This window comes from Arachis ipaensis, chromosome B6 (assembly GCF_059453495.1).
Source record: "Arachis ipaensis isolate K30076 ecotype BB chromosome B6, ASM5945349v1, whole genome shotgun sequence".
Taxonomy (NCBI): domain Eukaryota; kingdom Viridiplantae; phylum Streptophyta; class Magnoliopsida; order Fabales; family Fabaceae; genus Arachis; species Arachis ipaensis.
This window is the reverse complement of record NC_142441.1, coordinates 46,758,136-46,780,231: the sequence shown is the minus strand read 5'-3', so window position 1 is coordinate 46,780,231 and position 22,096 is coordinate 46,758,136. Positions and strand designations below refer to the sequence as shown.

Sequence of the window (22,096 nt, the reverse complement as noted above, 5' to 3'; positions counted from 1 at the left end):
TATTTTGTAATAATGTTCTTCATGCTGCTTGGTACAGAATCTGAACGGTTTGAAAACAGCTGTTGGGTTGTATTCTTTGCTTCTTGAAATGGGTTTTCCACTTTTTGAAGCCATGAAATTCGAATGGGTGAGAAAGCAAGGATCTTTCCACACCAAACTTAGAAGGTTTGCTCGTCCTCGAGCAAAAAGAAGATAAAGAAGACGAAGAAGAGGAGAAGGATTCGAATGGAATGTGGATGAGGGAGTGTATGGGGCAAATATTATATATAGGGAGGGGAGGGTGGGTTTTCGAAATTAATTAGAAGATATGATTCACACTTTGGTAAAAGATAGAAAAAGATAAGTTTTAAAATTTGTTTAATCATCAAAGATATGAAAAAGATACAAAAGGTTAAGATAGAAAGTATGAGAGATACAAAAAATATTTTAAAGTTTAATAAAAAATTTGAAAAAGAATTGCAAAAAATATGAAATTTTGAAAAAGATTTAAAAAAAAAGGATTGAGAAAGATTATAAAAGATTTTAAATTTGAAAAGAATTTGAAATTAAAAGATGATGGTTGAAGGAATCTTGTTTAAAAGATATGATTAAAAAAAATAAGATTTGAAAAAGATAGGTTTTGAAGAAGTCAAAAACCTCCCCAACCTTTGTTGGGCGTTGAATGCCCAGAATGCTTGTTGGGCGTTGAACGCCCAGAATGCCCTTATTCTGGCGTTCAACGCTAGTTGTGTGCTCCTCCTGGGCGTTGAACGCCCAGACAGTGCCTCCTGGCTGGCATTCAACGCCAGCTTGCCACTCCTCTTTGGGCGTTCACCAGCGCTCCCTGGATGGCGTTAACGTCAGCTTTCTTCTCCTTTCAGGGCATTGAACGCCCAGCCAGTGCTCCCTGGCTGGCGTTCAACGCCAGACTTGTTGCTCCTTGAGGGCGTTTGATGGCCATCCTTCCCTCTTGTATGGCGTTCAACGCCAGCAAGGCGCTTTCCCCAGGGTGCTCTGTTTTTATCTCTGAACATTGCTGTCTCTGTTCTAGGAGGTATACATGATCATAATCATTAGAAAGCAAAGTAATTATGAAACATACTTGAAATTGCAAGAAAACTAGATTAATGAGAACAATTTATAGAAACTAAAAATAATAATATGCTATTAATCTTTGGGTTGCCTCCCAACAAGCGCTTCTTTACTGTCGTTTAGTTGGACTTTACTGTGCTCATGTCAGTAACAGGGTGGATTTCTCTTGCTCAACTTCACCCCCAAGTAATGTTTCACTCTCTGGCTATTAACAGTAAATTTTTTATCAGAGTAATTACTCTGGAGTTCTATATGACCAAAGGATGATATATTAGTGATTAGGAAAGGTCTTGTCCAATGTGACTTGAGCTTTCCAGGAAAGAGCTTCAGTCTAGAGTTGAAGAGTAGAACTCTCTGTCCAGGTTCAAAGACTCTGGAAGATATCTTTCTGTCATGCCACTTCTTGGCTCTTTCTTTATAATTTTTTGCATTTTTAAGTGCAGCTAGTCGGAATTCATCCAACTCATTTAGCTGGAGCAATCTTTTCTCTTGGGCTTGTTTGATTATAATATGATTTTTATAATATGATTTGGCGCCCTCTGCTAGAGAGCCTTCCTGTCATGATGAACCTCCATCAGCGAGTCGCGACAGCAACTCCACAATGCCCTTTTTGCCACGGAGAGGAAGAGACTATCATGTACTGCCTATTTCACTGCATTAGAGTACAAGAAATTTGGATCAGAAATCCTTTCAGTGGAATCATAACAGGAGAAGACAAAAAACAATTCTACCTTTGTTGAAATGACAAGAAAGCACACTTTTAACACCTGAAGATGGAGAATATAGAATTAAAAAAATTAGGTATCTATTGTTGGTGGATATGAAAGTCTCACAATAAATTCATATTTGAGCATATAGCAAGATCCTCCAATAGAGATAGTTCAATTGGCAAAGCATCTTTCCTTTTCTCTATCTGGTCGTGTATCCCCCATTCAACCTTAATTTCTTTTTTAGGGATTGTTACTTTTCCCTTTCTTGAAAATGCTATGTAGTACGGTGATGTGCATTCGATTAACCCCCACCTTTTTATTTTTTGTCCTAGTGGGACACTAATAATTTCTTAAGTTAATGAAATGAATAAATCTATCTTTAGAAAAAAATCTAATTATATATGAATTTAAACTTTGATTTAAATTTTTGAGTTTGATTATTACTTTGGGTTTGTTTGATTATAGTTGAATTTTGTAATATAATTTCAATCCTATTTGATTATAATCTAATTATAGCAAGAGTTTTAACTTTCTCTTAAAACATGGATAATCAAACTACCAAAGTATAATAAATCTTTGTACACTATTGCACAATCAAATTTATTACCGGATAATATTCAAACATGACTATAAACAACTCAAATAAAATATTCAATCATGTAAGCTATGGTTTAACGTAGTTCCAGCCTCATTTGTGCTAAATGTCAGGTCCTGCATAATCAAGATCCAAAAAAAGATTCATAATTCGATGCAAATTGCAAAGTATATAATGGATAGTTGAATGAAAATCAAGAAAGAAAAAAAAGAGCTATGCTTGGAATTCATGTATTAGGAAATAACATGGTAATAAAACTCAATTAAGATCAAGAAAAATGCAAATAAAAACGGTAATAAAATATTTTAGCAATAACAATTAAACATTGGACTTGTGTCTTTTTTTATCTTTCACATTCTCAGTCTATGTTTTACATAGCGGCTCTTATCTTTTATGTTCTTTGTCCATTTCTTGGTACACTTCTTGCATGGTGAAGTAAGTTTTTTGGTGTTTACAAATTGAAGTTTTTCAGTATAATCAAACATGCTCCAAATCAAAATTCATGAATAAGATCATAATCAAACAAGTCCTAAATCAAAGTTCAATAATAAGAAGACATGCTCCACAACGAAGTTCAAGAATAAAACTATAATCAAACAAGCTACAGATAATAAAGTTATAATCAAACATGTTCTACATCGAAATTCAAGAATAAAACTATAATTAAACACATTCCAAATTAAAGTAAGTCCTTCTTTTACTAAAAAAATTTGGATTGTTAAATTTATCCTTTTCAAAAATACATAAAAATATCATAACTATATCAATAAGAATGAAAAGTTGAGAAAAAAAATTGCCAACGCAGGTGAAGCATTTTAAGAAATAGGTAATATGGATTTTGTAAAGAGAGAGTAAAGTGTTGTGTTTTGTAAGAGTAAGAAAAATGAAATAATAATAGGTAGAACTGCAACATATTAAGAGAGAATGGTGAGAGAGAGAGGGGGGGGGGAGGGAACACTGAGTGGGGTAGAACTAGGAATTTACAGAAAAGAGATCCTAGGATTTGGAATCGAGAAGAGTATCAACGATTGGAAAACGTTTCTTTCTCTGTCTTTGTTAACAATCTGCCGTATGATATTTCAAAGGAGGAGTTATTTCACTTATTTCATTGGACAGGACGAATCAATGACATCTATTTGGCTCGAAAGCTGAAAAATAGAATTGTGTACATGTTTGCGTTTATACGATATACGACAAGAAGGGGAGCGATGAAGGTCATAACTGAAATGCATCATGCAAGAATAAGGGGAAAGATTATCTCTGTAGGTCAGGCCAAGTACAGAAGGGCTATGGGAGGGGAGAACGATAGGGTACGTAAGGAAGACCTTGCAAGAACTAAGGTAGAGAGTAGGCAAATTCAGAAGGGTGAAAGCTCTACAAAAGTGGAAGAAACTAAGAAGGTAACACCTGTCAAGGACACCCAAGGTAATGGTTGGACAAAAAAGGTCGAAGTGCCAGTAGCAAAAGAGAATTTTGATTGGCTATTAAGGAGTTTAGTAGGCGAAACAACAAGAGCCATCGATTTCAAATCGCTACGGAGAGCCATTGTTAAGAACTTTCCTCAGGTGGTTGAAGTCAGAGAGCTTGGAGCTTACAAAGCCCTACTAGTGTTTGATTCTGTGAAAAGTGCGGAGGAAGCGTATACCTTCAAAATGAATAGTTTCCTACAATTCTTTTACAATGTATGGAGATGGGAGGAATCTGAACGTAGTGAAAGTAGAAGAGTCTGGTTAGAATGCCATGGAGTGCCTTTACATGTATAGTCAGTGGAAACTTTCAATACGATCGGCGGCCTATGGGGAGAAGTAGTCAAGTGTGATGATGCAACAAAGTCTACTTTATCCTTCAGTGCTGGCCGAGTGTTAATCGATACATGTGTCTTTGAGGTGATCAAGGAATGGATTCATATCACGGTTGGCACCAGTGGTTTCGATGTATTTGTGAAGGAAATAGGCCGTGAAATATATGGAGACAAATGCTTTCTGGAAGATGCAAGCGCAAAATTGGTATGTGAAAATGCTAGCTCACAGTCCGGCAGAATGGAGTTGACGGTGGCGGCTTGGGATCCGGCGGCTGACCTAATCGGTATACGAGCCAATGACGATGGTGAACATAAGGGTACAATGGTCATAACGGACATGTTTTTGAATGAATGCAATCAAGATAATTTAATGGCATTGCAAAGGCAGCGGATAACGGATCCATTCAGAATTAATGAAATTAATGAGAAAGCTTATTTTGAGGGATTTGATGATTGTTTAGAATGTGAATCAGAAAGGACGGTTACAGAAGTGTGCTTTGCCAAAGGAAGTGGGGCCAAACATTTAGGAATACAAGTTCATAGGGGGAAGGAGACGCACAGGTTATTAACAAGGAGGGAGGCCCATATAATAAGCAATAAAACTGCACAAAAATTGGTCCATATAACTAAAGGGCTGGTGGAAGGAACTGGGCCTGATGGACTGCTGCTGCTGCCTGGGGTCCACGTGCATAACCAAGGCACTATCCAGGGGAACGTGCTCTCCAGCGATTCAGGTGCAACTCAGCCCTGCAGCGGATCAGCGCGATTTGGGCCGGGTCAGGCGCGATCCAGCAGTTCCGGGTCAAGGAAGCTTCATATTTGTTCGAGAAAGGTAGCGTTTTGTGGGCAAACAGACGCGGCAAGGGGAGACGCGGTATGCCGGGCAAGTGGGGGAGAGGAAGAACGAAGCCAACCTCTGGTTATTTGCAACGGTGCAGTAAGGAACATGGTGGCACGGGAGAAGTCGGGAGATGTTGACGACGAACCGGAAGTGGAGGGATTTGTCGATGGAGCAAGTAGCTGGGTTAATCATGGAGATCAAAACATATCGGGCCATGAAAAGGTGATCACCTTGGCAGAGAGAGAAGGCGAAGAAGAATGTGTGGGTCAGGACAATGAGATTGAACAGGTTACGGAGGATACTAAATCTGAGACAGAAGTTGAAAGCTCAAAACCAGGTGATGACCTGAGGGATACGCAGGAAGGACAGTTAGTGGAGAATAAGGAAACGTTGAAGCTAGCAGTGGAGTCAGGTGCGATTTTTTATGACGATGAAGAAGATATTATGGCGATTCTACAAAGTCAAAATGAAGCTATGGTAGCAAAAAGAAAGATGGCAAAACAAAAGGAGAAAGCTAGGAGGAGCATGCCCAAACAACGTAATAAGGTGTGTAGAAATTTTTTAAAATGATTTATAGTTGCTGGAATATTAGAGGGCTAGGAGGGTATGGAAAGGTGAGTATGGTGAAAGAGTTGAAAAAAAAATATAGATTAAATATGCTAGGATTGATTGAAACTAAAAGGGAGGTGGTTACTAAATTTGATGTAGCACGCTTGTGGGGTTGTGATACGGTGGGTTGGGAATTTATGGAATCTGTTGGTGCCTCTGGCGGCTTATTGTTAATGTGGGATAATTTAATGTTTACACAATTGAACTGTTATAAAGGGGATGGTTGGCTGTGCGTTGAAGGCCTGCTGACAAAAAATAATTTTAAATATGCTTTCTGCTTGGTGTATGGTGCACATGTGCGGAGTGAGAAGTTGGTGATGTGGGAGGAATTAAGCTACATTGTAGGTTTATGTCAGGTTCCGTTTTGTTTCATGGGAGACTTTAACGAGATAGTACGGTTGGAGGAAAGGAAAGGAGCTGTTAGTTTACCGGCATCTGCAGAGGATTTCAAGGAATAGATACAAGGTTTACAGCTAGTTGATTTACCGTTAACCGATCGGAAATTCACGTGGTTTCGAGGTCGTTCTTGTAGCCGTATTGACAGGATCTTGGTCAGTTTGGAGTGGCTTGAGAAATTTCCAGATACTCATTTGAAAGGAGACCCTAGAGGCCTATCTAATCATTGCCCGTTGATATTAGAAGATTCTAGATTCTGGGCAGGCCCGAGACCTTTTCGTACTTTGGACTCCTCGTTCACACATGAAGGATTTCTGAAGTTGATAAAGGATGAGTGGAGGAACTTAGGAGATGGTATGTTCACAAACAAGCTGAAGGCCTTGACAGTACCGTTAAGAAGATGGCATAAGGATAATTTTGGAGACATGGATAGCAGAATTCAGAAATTTGAGGATGAGATTAAGAAGGTTAATGATATGGTTAGTGCTGGTAGTTATGACGGAACAATGGAAGCTAGACGAAAGGCCCTGGTGACTTGCTGTTCGAAGTGGTATGTCAGAAAAGCAATTCATTGGAAGCAAATGTCTCGATCCCAACATGCTAAGGATATGGATAAGAACACTAGGTACTTCCACAACCTAGCATCGGCAAGAAGGAGGAACAACAGAATCGAGTCTCTAGTGATCAATGGAAGATTGGTGCAGAATCAGGCCCGAATAAAGACTGCGATTACAGGTTTTTTATAAAGAACTGTATAGATAGGAGTATGCCCCTGTGATCGGGATCCGTGATGGGCTGGTTAAGCAGATTGACGATGAAGAGGCAGCAGCGCTAGAGGGATTGCAATCAACTGAGGAAGTACGAGAGGCAATCTGGGATTGTGAGTGCAGTAAAGCTCCAGGTAGTGATGGTTATAATATGAACTTCAAAAAGAAATGTTGGGGTGAGATAGGTCAGGAGTTTACTGCAGTCGTGATGGGCTTTTTCCAGAATGCAAAGCTACCAACATATGCTAATGTTACTTGGGTGGCACTAGCTCCAAAATTTGTGGGGGCCAAGGAAATTAAAGACTTAAGACTGATTAGTATGGTTGGCTGCGTTTATAAGGTAATATCCAAAGTGCTGGTAAGAAGAATGAGGTTAGTGATGCCACACCTAGTAGGGGAGACTCACTCTGCGTTTGTAAAGGGCCGCAAAATACATGATGGTGCTCTCGTTGCTTGTGAGACGGTCCAATGGTTGAAGCTCAGAAAGAAGCAGGCGGCAATTGTTAAACTAGACTTTCAGAAAGCATACGACAGAGTGAGGTGGAGCTTTGTGGATAAAATACTGTAGAAGATGGGCTTTGGTCTTAGGAGGAGGACTTGGGTGAAGGAATATGTGACTACAGCATCTATGTCAGTCTTGATCAATGGATCACCATCCAAGCCGTTCAAGATGAAGAGAGGACTCAAACAATGAGACCCTCTTTCTCCTTTCCTGTTTGTTCTGGTTGTTGACGTTCTGCACAGGATGGTGGGGGAGGCGGTAAGGAATGGATGAATTTCTCCACTGCTGGTGGGAAGGGACAATATAGAATTGTCGCATCTCTAATTTGCAGATGACACAATCTTATTCTATTCGCAGGAAATGGGGATGCTAGTGAATTATAAGAGGCTCCTGCGTTGTTTTGAGCTAATGTCTGGCCTGAGCATCAATTTTGATAAGTCGAGCCTAATTCCAGTCAACTGTGAGAAGGAATGGGTGACGAGTATGTGTGGCTTGTTGGGATGTACCGAGGTGGTATTACCTGTCAGATATTTAAAAATTTCTCTTGGCGCTAATCCTCGGCTGGTGAAGACCTGGAAACCAATCATAGACAAGGTGGAAGACAAGCTGAGCGTTTGGAAAGCTAGATCTCTCAACAAAGCGGGTAAGTTGGTTCTAATAAAATCTGTTCTTAATAGTCTGCCAGTCTACTACTTGAGCTTGTATAAGATGCCAAAAGCGGTTGCAGAAAAGATAATTGGACTTCAGAGAAGGTTCTTGTGGAGTAAAGAAGATGGGAATAATGGTATACCACTGGTGAAATGGGAGGTAGTTCAAGCTCCGAAAAAGCTAAGTGGCTTGGGGGCGGGAGACGCTCTAATTAGAAATGGGTCGCTTCTGTTCAAGTGGTGGTGGCGCTTCTCAAAGGAGGACTGCCCGCTGTGGAAGAAGATTGTATGCTCTTGTAATCAGCTGGACCCATCTGTAATGTTGTCGAACCAAACTTTGCCATTGAAAGGGGGTCCTTGGAAAGATATTTGCCAACTTAATATTAAGGAACAACATGTAAGAGACATGATGATCCGTGGTTTGTCTATGGAGGTGGGGAACGGTAGGAACACTTGTTTTTGGGAGGATGCTTGGTTACAAGGCGGCCCATTAAAAGATAGTTTTTCGAGACTCTTCTCTATTTCAAATCAACAAGGATTCGTCATAGGGGACTGTGGGTTTTGGGATGGGATAGAGTGGGTATGGAACTTCCAGTGGAGGAGAGAACTATTCCAATGGGAGTTAGAGTTGCTCAATCAACTTCACGAATGGTTACAGGTTTTAAGATTATCGAGTGATAGAGAGGACTCAGTTGTATGGAAATTTGACAAAAAAAAGAGTTTTTTCTACTAATTCTTTTGTGCAGGTGTTGCAAAAAGGGACTCTTTCAGAGGATATCACGAGTTACAGCTTCACGAGTTCGATTTGCAGAGGCTTGGTTCCTCCAAGAGTTGAACTATTTGCATGGTTTGTTTTAGTACGCAGGGTCAATACGAAGGAGAGGCTGAGTAGACTGGGCATTATTAATCATAACGACAATATATGTGTATTGTGTAAAAAGGATATAGAATTTGTACATCATTTATTCTTGGCCTGTGAGTTTACATGGCAGGTGTGGTGTGCTTGGTTGAAGTATGCTGATAGAGCATGGGCCATTCCGGGGTCCATTAAAGAGTTCTTCGAGAGTTGGACTGGCGTACCAGACAGAAAGTTGGAGCAAAAGAAATGGCTAATAGATTTCTTTGCGGTTATCTGGAACGTTTGGTTGGAGCGGAATAACAGAGTATTTCAGAGCATAGAGACAAGTGTTGAAGGTGTAAAAATTATGTCATTTTCGAGTTATAGGGAATGGTATGGAGTTGATCCGTTTGGTTGTTGATGGCAATGTCGGAGATGACCACGGATTATACTTGGTATTTGTGTTTATGTCTTGATTTTAGTGTGATTGGATCCTTACTGCTCCACTTTATTGTGTTGAGTTCCCTTTGTTCAAAAAAAAAAAAAAAACTGCAACATATTAAAGGAATGAAAAGAATGCAAAGAATAAGACATGGCAACCATGAGAAACAATGAGCACCATCGGAAGAAGGAAGAGAGGCGAAAATTTGCTGTGGTAGGACGAAGGCGATGTCCGGCAAAAGCAATGAATGTCATTAGAGGGAGAAGTCTTATGACAAAGGGAAGGAGAATAGGTTCATGCGTTTTGTGTAATGCGTGCTTTGTCAGTGGATGCTTAGGTTTTGAGCGCGTGAAATAGTGATCAAGAAAGTATAGGGAACTAAAAGAGTAGTTATACAATATGTATAATGAGGGTATAGAGATGTTCGATTCAGTAGGATATTAGATGTTTATTATTCCTAATACCCGGATGGTTATTCTGGATAATATGGGTGTATTGTGTTTGAGAAATTAGTAATATTTTATCTTAGATGTTTATTTTTTAACTTATATTACACCAAATAAATAGTCCATTATACAAATATTTCATTAACTTCTTAATAGAACTCTGATTGATTTGGTTGCTAATTTGTTTTGCACTTATAGAATATCAAGATATATAGATAGCTAGCGACCTATTGTGGTGACTGATTTTAGTATATATATATAAATAAATAAATAATTGAAAAGTTTATCGTGAATGCTATGGTGTTTAAAATATGGTGCCTAATTTACTAAAAAAGAGAAAAAAAAATAATAGAGTAAAGTATCATTTTTGTCCCCAACGTTTGGGGTAAGTCTCAAAGTTGTCCCTAACGTTTCAATCGTCCTATTTAAGTCCCTAACGTTTCAAAATTGACTCAATGTTGTCCTGCCGTTAGGGATCCGTTAACAGAATTGACGGCAGGACAAAATTGAGACGATTTTGAAACGTTAGGGATTTAAATAGGATGAAAATGTTAGGGACAAAAATGTTACATAAAAATAAATTTTAATTTAATTTTATCTTTCAATAATATTATTTTTTTACTGTACATAGTATTCAATTATTTTTTAATTACATCTAAATAAATTACACTTAATCACATTATTTTTATTTTAAATAAATTTATTTTTTTATAATTTTAAAGAATTTTGATACATTAGAGACAAAAGGTATAATTTATATATATATATATTATTTTTTTCTTTTCTACAAGTTTATATACTAATCATTTTACAAACATTTCATGATAACTAAAAATCTTTAAGAGTAAAATTATAAAAAAAATAATTTATTTAAAATGAAAGTAATATGATTCAGTATAATTTACTTAGATGTGATTACAAAATAATTGAATACTATGTACAGTAAAAAATTGATATTATTGAAGGATAAAATTAAAATTTATTTCTATGTATCATTTTTGTCTCCAACGTTTTCATTCTATTTAAGTCTCTAACGTTTCAAAATCGTCTCAATTATGTCCCACCGTCAATTCTATTAACGGATCCCTAACGGCAGGACAACATTGAGTCAGTTTTCAAACGTTAGGGACTTAAATAGGACGATTGAAACGTTAGGGACAACTTTAAAACTTACCCCAAATGTTGAGGACAAAAACAATACTTTACTCAAAATAATATTTAATAAATTTTAAATATTTTATATTTACTTTATACATTTTATTTTTTATTTATAAAAGCATGTTAGGCAATTTAGGCACCTCAATGAAAGGCACCATAAAACCACCAAAGTCTATATGCACATTAAAAAGCAATCTGTATTTTAACCGTAACTTATATATATATATTTGAACCTTTTTATTTTTTATTTTTTACACTAAGCAATAAAAAAAGTTAAAAACAGCCACCAAATCAAGTCTTCTTGTTAATTGGACTACACTTACATTAGACATGGCAAAGAATAGTTTTATAAGACCATTTTTAGTAGAGAATTTATCTTAGTCTTTATTTATGATCCATATATCATAAAAAATAATTCCATATCAATATTTGTAATATAAACATTAAATAGGAATTCAAAATATTTTCTCTTTCTCTGTTAGGAGAAACTAATTTTAATCTCTATTATGATTCTACTTAATTAAAATAATTAAGATTATATTAGATATTTTTTTTATAATAATATTATTTAAATTTATAAATTTAAAAATAATACACTGTTAAAAAATTTATAATACGGTTAATATTTTTAAATTTGCAACAGCTAATTTTATAATATAATTAGAATTTTTAAATTTTATAAATAAAAATAAACAATCTAACCAAAAGTTATTTTGAAATGTGTAAAAATTAAATTTATCTTTTTACGTAAACAAATTTTATTAATTATAATTTAATATAATAATATATATAATATTCAATAATAATTTAATATAATTATTTAAATAATATTAATTATAATTTAATATAATTATTTAATTAATTATAATTTAGTATAATTATTTATTTTAAAGATAACTTGCCACATGACAAATTACCGTTGGATACTAAATTAGCGTTTGGTGGAGAGACAGAAACGGAAAGACTGAGACTGAGAAACAGAGACTATGAGACAGAGATTGAAATAAATCTCAGTATTCTATTTAGTGCAAAATGGAAGATAGAAATTGAAACAAAAATGAAACTCTAATTTTGTAACACCCTAACTATCAAAACTCACACTTTCGGCTGCGCTACTCTGATAGTTCGGACATTACGACGACTCTTATACTATTTAATACTAAAATATGAGCCTGTTTAAAACTTTAAATCACAATACCGCTCCAAAAAAATATTTTCGTTCGGTAACGTACATCCATACATACAATACAACTTACAAAAACTCTCAAAGAGTATATATATAACTTTACAAGCATTAATCAATACAATTCATATCCCTCTTATAGAAAGTATAAAGGTAAAGGTGAGGAAACAATAAACAATAACTAAAGCAATACAAAACATCACGACAACAACTAGATAAGCTCTTTGTGACTTCTGCGTCCATATCCTAAAATGGAAAATTTGTAGGGGGTGAGAACATCATCCTCGAAAGGGTTCTCACCGTAGGGTTGCAGAATTACTATAATAGGATACGAGAGATAAAATTGTTACAGTGATTGATAACCGTCTTATGTATCTTTTCAAAAACAACGGTTTATTATAAAAGATAAATCTGAAATCTTTTTTGAAAGAGGAACGGTTCAATTCTTAAAAACTCAAAAGCCATTTCAAAAGGTTTATCTAAGCTGAACCAAATTAACCTTTCATGCTTTTCCAAACCAGAAACACCAACCAACATGGCCTTCGACCCAAATCATGATCAACCACGGCCCCAAGCCCAAACAGTCCAACCAACAACCAATCACCACGGTCCAACAGAATCCCAGTCACAAACACAAGTAGGAAAGTTCAAGCACAAATAAACAGTTACTGCAAGTAGAACAATTAGCAGATAATCACAAGTAATCACAAAGACAAACCAAGTACAATATGCACACCCAAACAATGTCACATAGATGCATATGATGCATGCCTGTTCTAGTGGCTGATGATATCATATGTCGGTTATATAGCCATCCCGACAAGTCCTGGTAGCTAACCATTGGACTGTTCCTCTGTCGTGCATCCCCAACTCAAGTTATTCTCGATCATCATCGTGATCATAATCATAATCCATATCCAACATCCTCACTGGTGTATATTCACGGGGGCGAGCTCATCCGGGACTTTCATAGTACCCGGCCACACTTACGACATAGGGTCAGCAGAGTATCGAGTCTCAACCTAGAGCACGTGGTGGCTAGCCACTGCTTTCACCCAGGAAAACTCGTATCTCAGATAGTTAGAAGTGCAAAATCACAATATCAATGTCTCAGCATATATGCATTTATTCTCAGCCATAAATCAATATTCATTTCAGCCATCCGGCTTAAATTCATGACTCATAGTTAGCCATCCAGCTCATAACATATTCCGCAATCAGCCGGAATTCATTATCACACAGCCATTCCGGCTCATAACAAAATAGTACTTCCACCATCCAACATCATCAATTTCATAAAATCAGCATTCAAGCCATAAATCACTTTTTCTCAATTCATTTCACTTTGAAATCAAATTTCAACTCTTTCAGCCTTGGCTTTAAAGATCTCATTTCTCAAATCATCTCAGGCTCATAAGCCACTTTTACTCAAAGTAAGTTTCCTTTTTAAAACAAAGCGACCATCGGCATTCTCTTTCCAAAACTTCCAAAACCATGGCAAGTTAAGGATTTATTTTGAAATATTCACAATCATCCATCCAACAATGGAATTTTATAACAAAGTTTCTTCGACAGAGTCTCAAGTCTTTAGGGAAGGACAACCTATCTCAATTCCTTAAAAACTAATTAAAACTCTTAAAATCATAGATTCTCGGTTCAAGTAAATAAAAGCTGAATTTATTATGAAACCGAGTCATACAAAACCACAAGTTAATACCCAAACCAAAATCAATTCACTTGAAATGGAACCAGTCCATTGAATCAAACTACTTTCAGATTTCTTCTTAAAACCAATTCTCTAACCTCTTCCAAAATATCGCAAACGTAATTATTCTATCAAAAGTCCAATTTCCTTGAAATCACTAAAAGCTTCTTTGAACGAAACCTTTAAGTCTAACCAAAAGCAAAAGCCCTTTTTATATTAAAACCAATATTAGAACATAATACTCTCCTTCAGTGATTCAAATGGTAAAATAGTTCATTTCTAAATAAATCGAACTCGAGACATATAGTTTACTTAAATAAATTAAGCTCGAAAACATAAATATTTTCTTAATAAATCAAATAATACGATTTCCCAAATTCAAACCTTTCCAAATAACTTTTCAAACAAAGTCTAGGAGTTTATAGAAATTTCGACAGCACCTCCCCTAAAACTTGGACTTTTCCACCCGGTTTGGGTCCCAACTAAACCGTTCCACAATCCTTTTCAACAGTCCAAAATCCAAAATCAGTTCAAAAGCAAGCTAAGTCCAGCAGTCATCTCATTTTCATATCTCAAGGAAACCGTTTCAAAATCAAATCGTTATCAACCGATTAAACTCGTTTCCAAAACCTTAAAGAAATAGTTCAGCAACAATTCATTTATCAAAACCAAATCAATTAAAGCAAACCAGGCTGAATCCAAAAGTGTATTCTATTTTTCACATTATCAAGGAAATCAACTCAACTCAAATCAATTCCCAACGGATTAGACTCGATCTCAGATCTTTAACGGAATCAACTTCAAAAATATTCCGTTTCACAAAGTCGCACAACAATCCAGTCAAACAAACATTCATAATCATTCAAGACAACCAAACAATACATAAGACTGATACAATCACCAATATGCATTGCCTCACATCAGTATCCATATGTAATAACTCCAATATATAAAATATAGTTTTCAGAAAACAGCCCCTACCTCGACACGTTGAAACTATAATCCAAACGCCTCTCAGAAATCCTTTCGCCTCGACCCAAAATCAACGGCAGCTTCAAAGCACAGCCCCACACATTTTCACAGCAGCATAAACAGCTCTAAATTACAACAAGCAACCTTAGTTACTAAATCCTAAGAACATTAATATCGTAAAGACTTTAATACACGTACGGGACACTAACGCGGGGCTTTCGAAACATAATTACTTACCGAATTAACACAATGAGGAGCTGCGATTCCGAACCGACCCAGCAACAGCTCCGGTAGCGGCCAGAAGCTCCGGTGGATCAACTATAATAACCACGCAGCATCAAAACCTTCTTGAAATCCAAAAAGACAGAAACCTCAATTAAAACCCTTACCGGTAGAGTTTTCCGGCGACGGCAGAACAGCCAGAAGCTTCGGCGGTGGTCTCAGAAGTCATAGAACGACTCCCGGCGGTCAGAATTGCAGAGACGTAGCTCCCTTCTCCGGCAGCGGCACCTGCGGTAGCCTGAACCCTCTTCTGACTGCGATTCGGCTTACCATCATCAGCAGCGGCGAACTCAGATGGTGGCAGTGGCGATGGCCGTTCCGACGGAGGCAACGCCGGCGACGCGAGCAGCGGCTGGGCACGGTGGTTGAACCCCAGCTCAGCCTCAGAGCTCTCTGTCTCCTCTGTTCCCGAGTTCTCTCTCTCTGACTTTGCCATAAGTGGCGGCGGCTGGCTCTGTGACGAGGATGACGGCGGCGCAGTGAGGGCGACGGCGGCGACGCGACGGCAGCTACTAGACACGGCGCCTTCTCCCTCCCGATTTGGTTCGCGCTCGTCTCTCCCTCTCTCCCCTGGCAACGACGAAGACGGCATGGCTGTAGCGGCTGCGCGACGCGACAGGGACTGGGCGGCTCCTCCAGCATCGCGTTTTCTCCCTCCTCCTCTCGGTGACAGAGGCGCGACTCATGGCTCCGTGGACGGGACGACCATGGCGGCACGGATTGGGTAGCAGCATCAACGCGGCCTCCTTCTTCTCTTCACTTTCTGCTTTGTTTTTCTTCTTCATTGTAGCGTTGCTGCTGCTTCTGGGTCTGTTGCACGCTGCTGCTGGGAGTAAGGAAGAGGGGTTGGGGGTGTGGCGGCTGAGGGATAGGGATTAGGGTTTCATTTTTGATAATTAGAATTAGGGTATTTTAGTAATTTCAAATAAAATTGGGAATAATATAATAATTGAAACCTAAATTAAATCCAACACTAATCATATATAGAAAAATACTATTTGTTCATCAGTTTTATAAATTATTTTTAATAAAATGTTTAAATCTAAAAATTAAAAATAATATAATTAATTTTTCTATTTTCTAAAACAACAATATTAATATATTAAAATATTAATCATTTAGTCCAAATCATATAAAATTCTTATTATGTCACAACTACCAACTTTACAATTTGAATATAAAAAATAATTGTAAAATTAGATAATAAATCTTGATTTATTTCAAATTTAATTAATCAAAACTTGCTTTAATTTTCTTTAATAAAGAAATTTTTGAAATTAAAGCTACAGAAATACTGAATTTGAAATTAACTCATGATAGTCCTTTTTCAAAAGTTCTGGCTCTTACAAATTTAATTTACAAAAGGGTAAAATTGGAATTAATTAATTGAAATGGAGATATTTTAGGTATAAAGTGTTATTAAAATTTCAGTTTCTATCTCTAAAAATTTTAGTCTCCTATGTCTCATTTTTTGAAAGTACTGAAATTCTAAAATTTTGGAGATAGAAACAAAAATTTTAATATTAGTCTCTAAACCAACAAATATGATACTAAATTTCAGTCTCTCAATCTCTGTCTCAATACTTCAAAACAAACATTACCTAAAAATTGCTGAACTCCTCGAACTACATGAAAAAACTCAACTTCTCTCTTCTCCAGGAAATGAAAGTCCATCGTGTCGAAAAAAGTGAGTTGGAACTCATCCATTGGAATTGCTCTAAGTGCAGGTTTTATAAAAACCAGTGATTAGTCTAATTTTTTAAATTAAGTCAAATTTTTATTTATTTTTAAAATTCAGATAAACAGTAAACTACTAAAAATTAAAAACTGTATCCATCTTTTTTGTAATTTTGACAAGAATGACTCGTATTTTATAATAAAAATATTTTTAAAATTTATTTTAGACATTGAATTTTTAATGGGTTTTTTAAGCAAGATTAGAAAAGTTCTCTTATTCCGACGCCGTTTTGGTTTATGAATTTGAAAAAAAAAAAAAAAAAAAAAAAAAAACCTAATTTCCCAACGGCACCCCAAACCATCCGGTCATCCCCAACCTCAACTCACTATCTCCCAAGAATCACAGCTTCACTCACACACTCTCACCTCTCTATCTGACTCACACACTCTCCTCGCCGGCTCCTCCGCCGCGTCCCCACGCCGCCAGTGTTTGCTCGCCTCTGCCACCTCCGTCTCTGTCTTTCCGGCCGCCTTGTTTGTGCCGTGCCTCCCCTGTCTCTGCCTCAGCCTTGTGCTCGTCTGCCTCTGCTGCCTCCGTCGTCATCGTGTTGGCTCCTCTGCAAGCTCTCCTCTGCTCCTCTTCGAAGCTCTGCCCTCTCTCGCCGGTGGCCTGCTCTGCAACGGCGCAACCTGCACCGACTCCAAGTTAGAAAACCGTCCCTGACTCTGTTTATGCTTCTGCTGTAGGTCAGTTTTTTATTTTTTTTAGTTATTTTTAATTTTTATACTGGATTTTTGCTGTTTTAATGTATTGATGCTAATTGTATTTGTATGTACAACTGATTGATTTAATTTGTAATAGGTTTAGATGAATTGTATTTGTAATTTTATATGTAATATTGATGCTCATAGGTTCTGTGAATCAAGAGATTGGAATGGGAAGAATTTGTCAGTGATAGTGTTATTAGATAATAGGTGCTGTGATTGATTGATTGTTTTTTAAACATTGTTTTAAGATGGCTTCTCACAAACTCATTGGACATAATTTATGGATTGTTATGTTTGCACTCTTATTGCGTCAAATTAAGATCCTACTTAAGTAAATCAACTTGGGTTAGTCTATCGGTTAATTCACTAGTCCACTTAAGCAAGTATCGGGTTTGAATATGCAGGAACTCATTGGCGCGGCAAACCCTTAAATGGAGCTTAAATTTACGGCGAATTAGTTGTTCGCCTATCGGGCTAAGAGATACCATAGAAACCAAAAAACAAAAAATATTGTAGTACTAATTAATTTGATGTCTATTTTTTTATTAATTATTTTTAGAAATTGAGACTTGATTGTTGTTAAAGTGTTAATAAAGACGTGTATTTTAAATTTTAATTTTGATGATTTTATATTTTTATTTGAGACCGGTTCAACTTGTGATTCACTAGTTGAACTAATAACCTAGTGATCTAGTAGTCTGACCGGTTCGATTATTGGTTTAGTTCTGACAACTAGGTTTGATATCACTCATACTTTCTTGGAATTCTATTACTGAATTGACGTATACATCCCTAGGATTGGATTGGGATTGATTACCGGTAGGCATAGAATGGAGAAGGGCTTAAGTAGCACCAGCAGCACCAGCAGCAGCAAGGAAGGGTTACCTCTCACCCCTCATTCCAACTTCAGAACTGCTTCCACCGACGATGACCTCTCTCACATCCTCTTCAACATCAAATCCTCCAAAACTTCCGTAACCACCCCTTTCCCATTTCCCAACAATCTCTTCCCTTCATCTTTCTGCAATTTCTAATGACATATGTTTGATTATTTTTTTTGCAGGCTGTTATCAGTTATGGCGCCTCTTGGTATGTTTATCTCTTCTCTGAATATGTTTGATTTATATTACTATACAAGTAATTAAGAATCAATATAATAATGGAAACTGATGTTAAGTGAACACAAAAACAGGTAGCATCTTTTACCATTTAGGCTTACTTGATTGTTGTAACTTGTAAGTTGGTTGTGTGAAATTGAAATATAGAACAGGAGATTATGAATGATCTAGTTTCCTTGTTTTTCAGGTGCCGCGTGTGCAGTGAAATCCTCCCTGCATTCCATAGATTGAGCAATAATTTTCCAAAGCTCTCCTTCCTCTATGCAGATATTGATGAATGCCCAGAAACAACTCAACACATTCGATACACCCCTACTTTTCAATTTTTTCGAGATGGTGAAAAGGTAGATGAAATGTATGGTGCTGGAGAAGAGAGGCTGCGTGATCGCGTCTGGTTGCACTCTTGAGTACACTATACAATGTCATTTTTATTGTCCGAGTTAAGTAACATGCTTGCAATTTTTCAGTAGATGTAACATTGTGAATCATGAACAATTCAGTGAATATTCAGGCAAACCCAGTATTGAATGTCTCCATTTGAAACTACAACCATATAAACCGTCCTTTTATGAGGTAAACAGCTTCATAAATTGATAAAAAAATATCACGTAGATTGCATTTTAAGTTTACACCAACTACACGAGATTGGCTGCAAAACAATCAACAGCAGAAATGGGAAAAGAATCGGCAACGGATTAAGAAATCTGAAGTGGTAAAACCGAAAAAAAAAAGAGGCAGCTAATGCTGCAAGCTCCTATTTTACTAATGTATCCGCCTAAGAAGCATGTCTAACCCTCGTTCCTCATCAAACTGAAACGTAATCTTCAATAAGAGGTACGCATTGAAGCTCCTTTTATTTTCTTGTTTACCCAAAGTCTGAAAGATGGCTGCGATGATAACCACCTGTAATCTGGTTATTTCATCAAGCCTTGGGCTTGAGCATCTTCACCGTCTCCCAAGTGAAATCAGGATCGTCACGTCCGAAATGTCCGTAAGCAGCAGTCTTCTGGTACCTGAAGTTGCCTCCTCTCATGAGGTCAAGATTGATGGCAATCATTCCTGGCCTGAAGTCAAAATTTTCCTTAATCAGAGCCAATATGTCCTTGTCTGGAATCTTTCCTGTTTTGTAGGTGTCTACAAAAACAGAGAGTGGCTCTGGGACTCCAATTGCATAAGAAACCTGCACAAGACAGCGTCGAGCAAGCCCTGAAGCTACCACACTTTTTGCTGCTTGCCTAACAATGTATGCACCACTCCTATCAACCTTGGTTGGGTCCTTGCCGGAGAAGGCACCTCCACCATGAGCACCCCAACCACCATAGGTGTCAATGATGATCTTACGGCCAGTTAGTCCTGCATCTCCATGGGGTCCACCAATCACAAAACGACCAGAAGGGTTGAGGTGGAAGATAGTCTTGTCATCAAGGTATTTAGCTGGGATGACAGGTTTTATTACATGCTCCTTCAAATCGCTGGCTATCTTGTCATTGGTGACAGTTTCATCATGTTGTGTTGAGATGAGGACAGTGTGCACACGAATCGGGATCATGGCTCCATTATCATTCTTGTACTCAACAGTAACCTGTGTTTTTCCATCAGGTCTCACCCATGGGCATGTTTTGTTCTTTCTAACTTCAGTGAGCTTGGCACCAAGTTTAGTAGCAAGGACATGAGTAAGTGGCATTAGCTCAGGTGTTTCATCTGTGGCATAGCCAAACATGTGTCCCTGGTCACCAGCACCAATTTCCTCAGGCTTTTTGGTCATGTGACCATGAACTCCTTGGGCAATATCAGGGCTCTGTTGCTCAATGTTGACCAGAACTTTGCAGTTGTCAGCATCAAGACCAACATCAGCTGAAACGAACCCAATGCCTCTGCAAGTGTCTCGAACTATTTTCTCATAGTTCACATTTGCCTTGGTTGTGATCTCACCAAAGACCATAACCATGTTGGTTTTTGTACAGGTCTCACAGGCAACCTTGCTCTCTGGGTCTTGCTCCAAACAAGCATCAAGGATGGCATCCGAAACCTGGTCACAGATCTTGTCAGGGTGACCTTCATTTACAGATTCGGAGGTGAAGAGAAAGGTCTCCATATCTGGCATTAAATAAGGAAAAAGGGTGTCAGGTGAGAAAAGATATGTTGAAATGTGTTTAATGAATAATCTATAAAACAATAATCAAGAGTAAACAATGTACATTCTAATGCATGAAATTAACAAATATCAAATTTCTGTAGCACCTTCAAATATGTTTTAATCGATTGATTAGTGCATAAGTTGTCATCCATTATAGCTCCATGTAAAGCAATAATGATCGTAGATAACCTTTTGGCCAAATCTCTTTGAATATAATGAAGTTAAGCAGTATAACAGAGTTCGTGAGTTAGGAGTTGCACTTGTACAGTTGATTTGTTGTTATATCTATCATACTTTATATACATCTCAGGTCTACATCTCAGGTCAATGAAGATGAAATTAGATTTCATTATCACATTAAATCTGTGATGAAATCATTGAATCGTATGTAGATCTACGATGTGAAATGTTTACAACAGGAATCAAGCACTGCGTAATTTTAAGTAAAGTCGACACGTTGATTTATAGTTAATCTAATGATCTAGGAAAGGTAGCGATAGTTTTGGCTTCTACTAGCTTGCAATTATTTATTTGCAAAAGCTACTTCGTTTCATGCCTGATAAAATAGATCAAAAACCGCATAACCGACCTCTCAATTCTCTGAGCTTTCACTAGAGAATTACAATTTCACTTTATTATCACTTCATGCAAGCATAATCACCAAGCAAATAAAAAAAAATCACAAACACAAAAAAAAAAGAGAAAGGACATATAGATCCCAATGAGCTGCAGAAATCGAGAGCCACAAATATTTTATACCAGATAACGATAATGCGGAGCAGATCCAAATGGATTTGGATAATGGCAATAATAACAAACGAATAATTCCGCACACGTCCAAACAAGAAGAACCAGAAGAACAACACAATCAATTTATTAGCAATTAAGCACTAGACCTAATCAAGGCGAAAAAAAGCAAATTCTGAAGCAGACATTGTGAAATTTGGATCGAAGATCTGAAAACAACTAAAAATGCAGTTATAGATTGATCATGAGTAGATGAATTCTGAATGATAATGAGCAAGCGATTATCGAAATGCGAGAGAAACTAAGGAAAAAAGAGTTACGCACCTTTGTGCTGCTGCGTTGAGGCGTAAGTGAAACTAGGAACGTGAGGAATTCAAAGAGGAAGGGAAATGAAAGCGAGTGTAGCATTATATAGACAGACATTCTGAATATTCGCGGTAAGAAAATTTACACGAATGACTCGCTCTTTTTCTCCCCCGCTTTTTTTTTTTTAGTTTTGATTAATTAATTAATCTCACTCTTTCCGGTTTGTTTGTGGTAGTAAAGTCGTTATATAATTAGTATTAATCTCACTCTTATGTCATATGTTTCACATTGTTCCTTCTTAGTGTGAGAAATAACTAGTAGCTTCCTTTCCTCTGCTTGGTTTCTTGGACTTCCATTAAATTACAAATAATAGGCGTA

At 37.2% G+C, this 22,096-nt stretch overlaps 3 protein-coding genes across 11 annotated transcripts; 1 reads left to right on the top strand and 2 right to left on the bottom strand.

Moving 5' to 3' along the window:
* Positions 1 to 1,081: 1,081 nt before the first annotated feature.
* LOC110263307 (uncharacterized) lies at positions 1,082 to 15,833 on the bottom strand. Of its 6 annotated transcripts, XM_088491793.1 has the most exons (5): positions 15,073 to 15,827; positions 14,921 to 15,001; positions 14,693 to 14,808; positions 1,803 to 1,838; positions 1,082 to 1,723 (listed from the first exon to the last, which is right to left on the bottom strand). In XM_088491793.1, exons 1-2 carry the CDS (start codon positions 15,555 to 15,557, stop codon positions 14,998 to 15,000), a joined length of 489 nt encoding a protein of 162 aa, XP_088347919.1. In that variant the 5' UTR covers positions 15,558 to 15,827; the 3' UTR covers positions 1,082 to 1,723; positions 1,803 to 1,838; positions 14,693 to 14,808; positions 14,921 to 14,997. The 6 variants fall into 6 exon arrangements, with proteins under 6 accessions (XP_088347919.1, XP_020960105.1, XP_020960104.1 ...); XM_021104446.2 differs by lacking the exon at positions 1,803 to 1,838 and having other exon boundaries at positions 14,921 to 15,827; XM_021104445.2 differs by lacking the exons at positions 1,082 to 1,723; positions 1,803 to 1,838 and adding an exon at positions 2,383 to 2,492 and having other exon boundaries at positions 14,921 to 15,827.
* A 1,142-nt stretch (positions 15,834 to 16,975) lies between these two features.
* Positions 16,976 to 19,041, top strand: LOC107648444 (thioredoxin-like 3-3). Of its 4 annotated transcripts, none has more exons than XM_088491813.1 (4): positions 16,976 to 17,347; positions 18,207 to 18,384; positions 18,474 to 18,499; positions 18,716 to 19,041. In XM_088491813.1, the coding sequence occupies exons 2-4, from the start codon at positions 18,241 to 18,243 to the stop codon at positions 18,933 to 18,935; spliced, it is 390 nt and encodes a 129-aa protein (XP_088347939.1). In that variant the 5' UTR covers positions 16,976 to 17,347; positions 18,207 to 18,240; the 3' UTR covers positions 18,936 to 19,041. The 4 variants fall into 4 exon arrangements, with proteins under 4 accessions (XP_088347939.1, XP_088347937.1, XP_020960107.1 ...); XM_088491811.1 differs by having other exon boundaries at positions 17,011 to 17,389; positions 17,815 to 18,384; XM_021104448.2 differs by having other exon boundaries at positions 17,031 to 17,389.
* Positions 19,042 to 19,118: 77 nt separating this feature from the next.
* On the bottom strand, positions 19,119 to 21,813 carry LOC107648443 (S-adenosylmethionine synthase 3). The gene is made up of 2 exons (XM_016352307.3): positions 21,737 to 21,813; positions 19,119 to 20,625 (listed from the first exon to the last, which is right to left on the bottom strand). Exon 2 carries the CDS (start codon positions 20,621 to 20,623, stop codon positions 19,451 to 19,453), a length of 1,173 nt encoding a protein of 390 aa, XP_016207793.1. The 5' UTR covers positions 20,624 to 20,625; positions 21,737 to 21,813; the 3' UTR covers positions 19,119 to 19,450.
* Between the last annotated feature and the right edge of the window lie 283 nt (positions 21,814 to 22,096).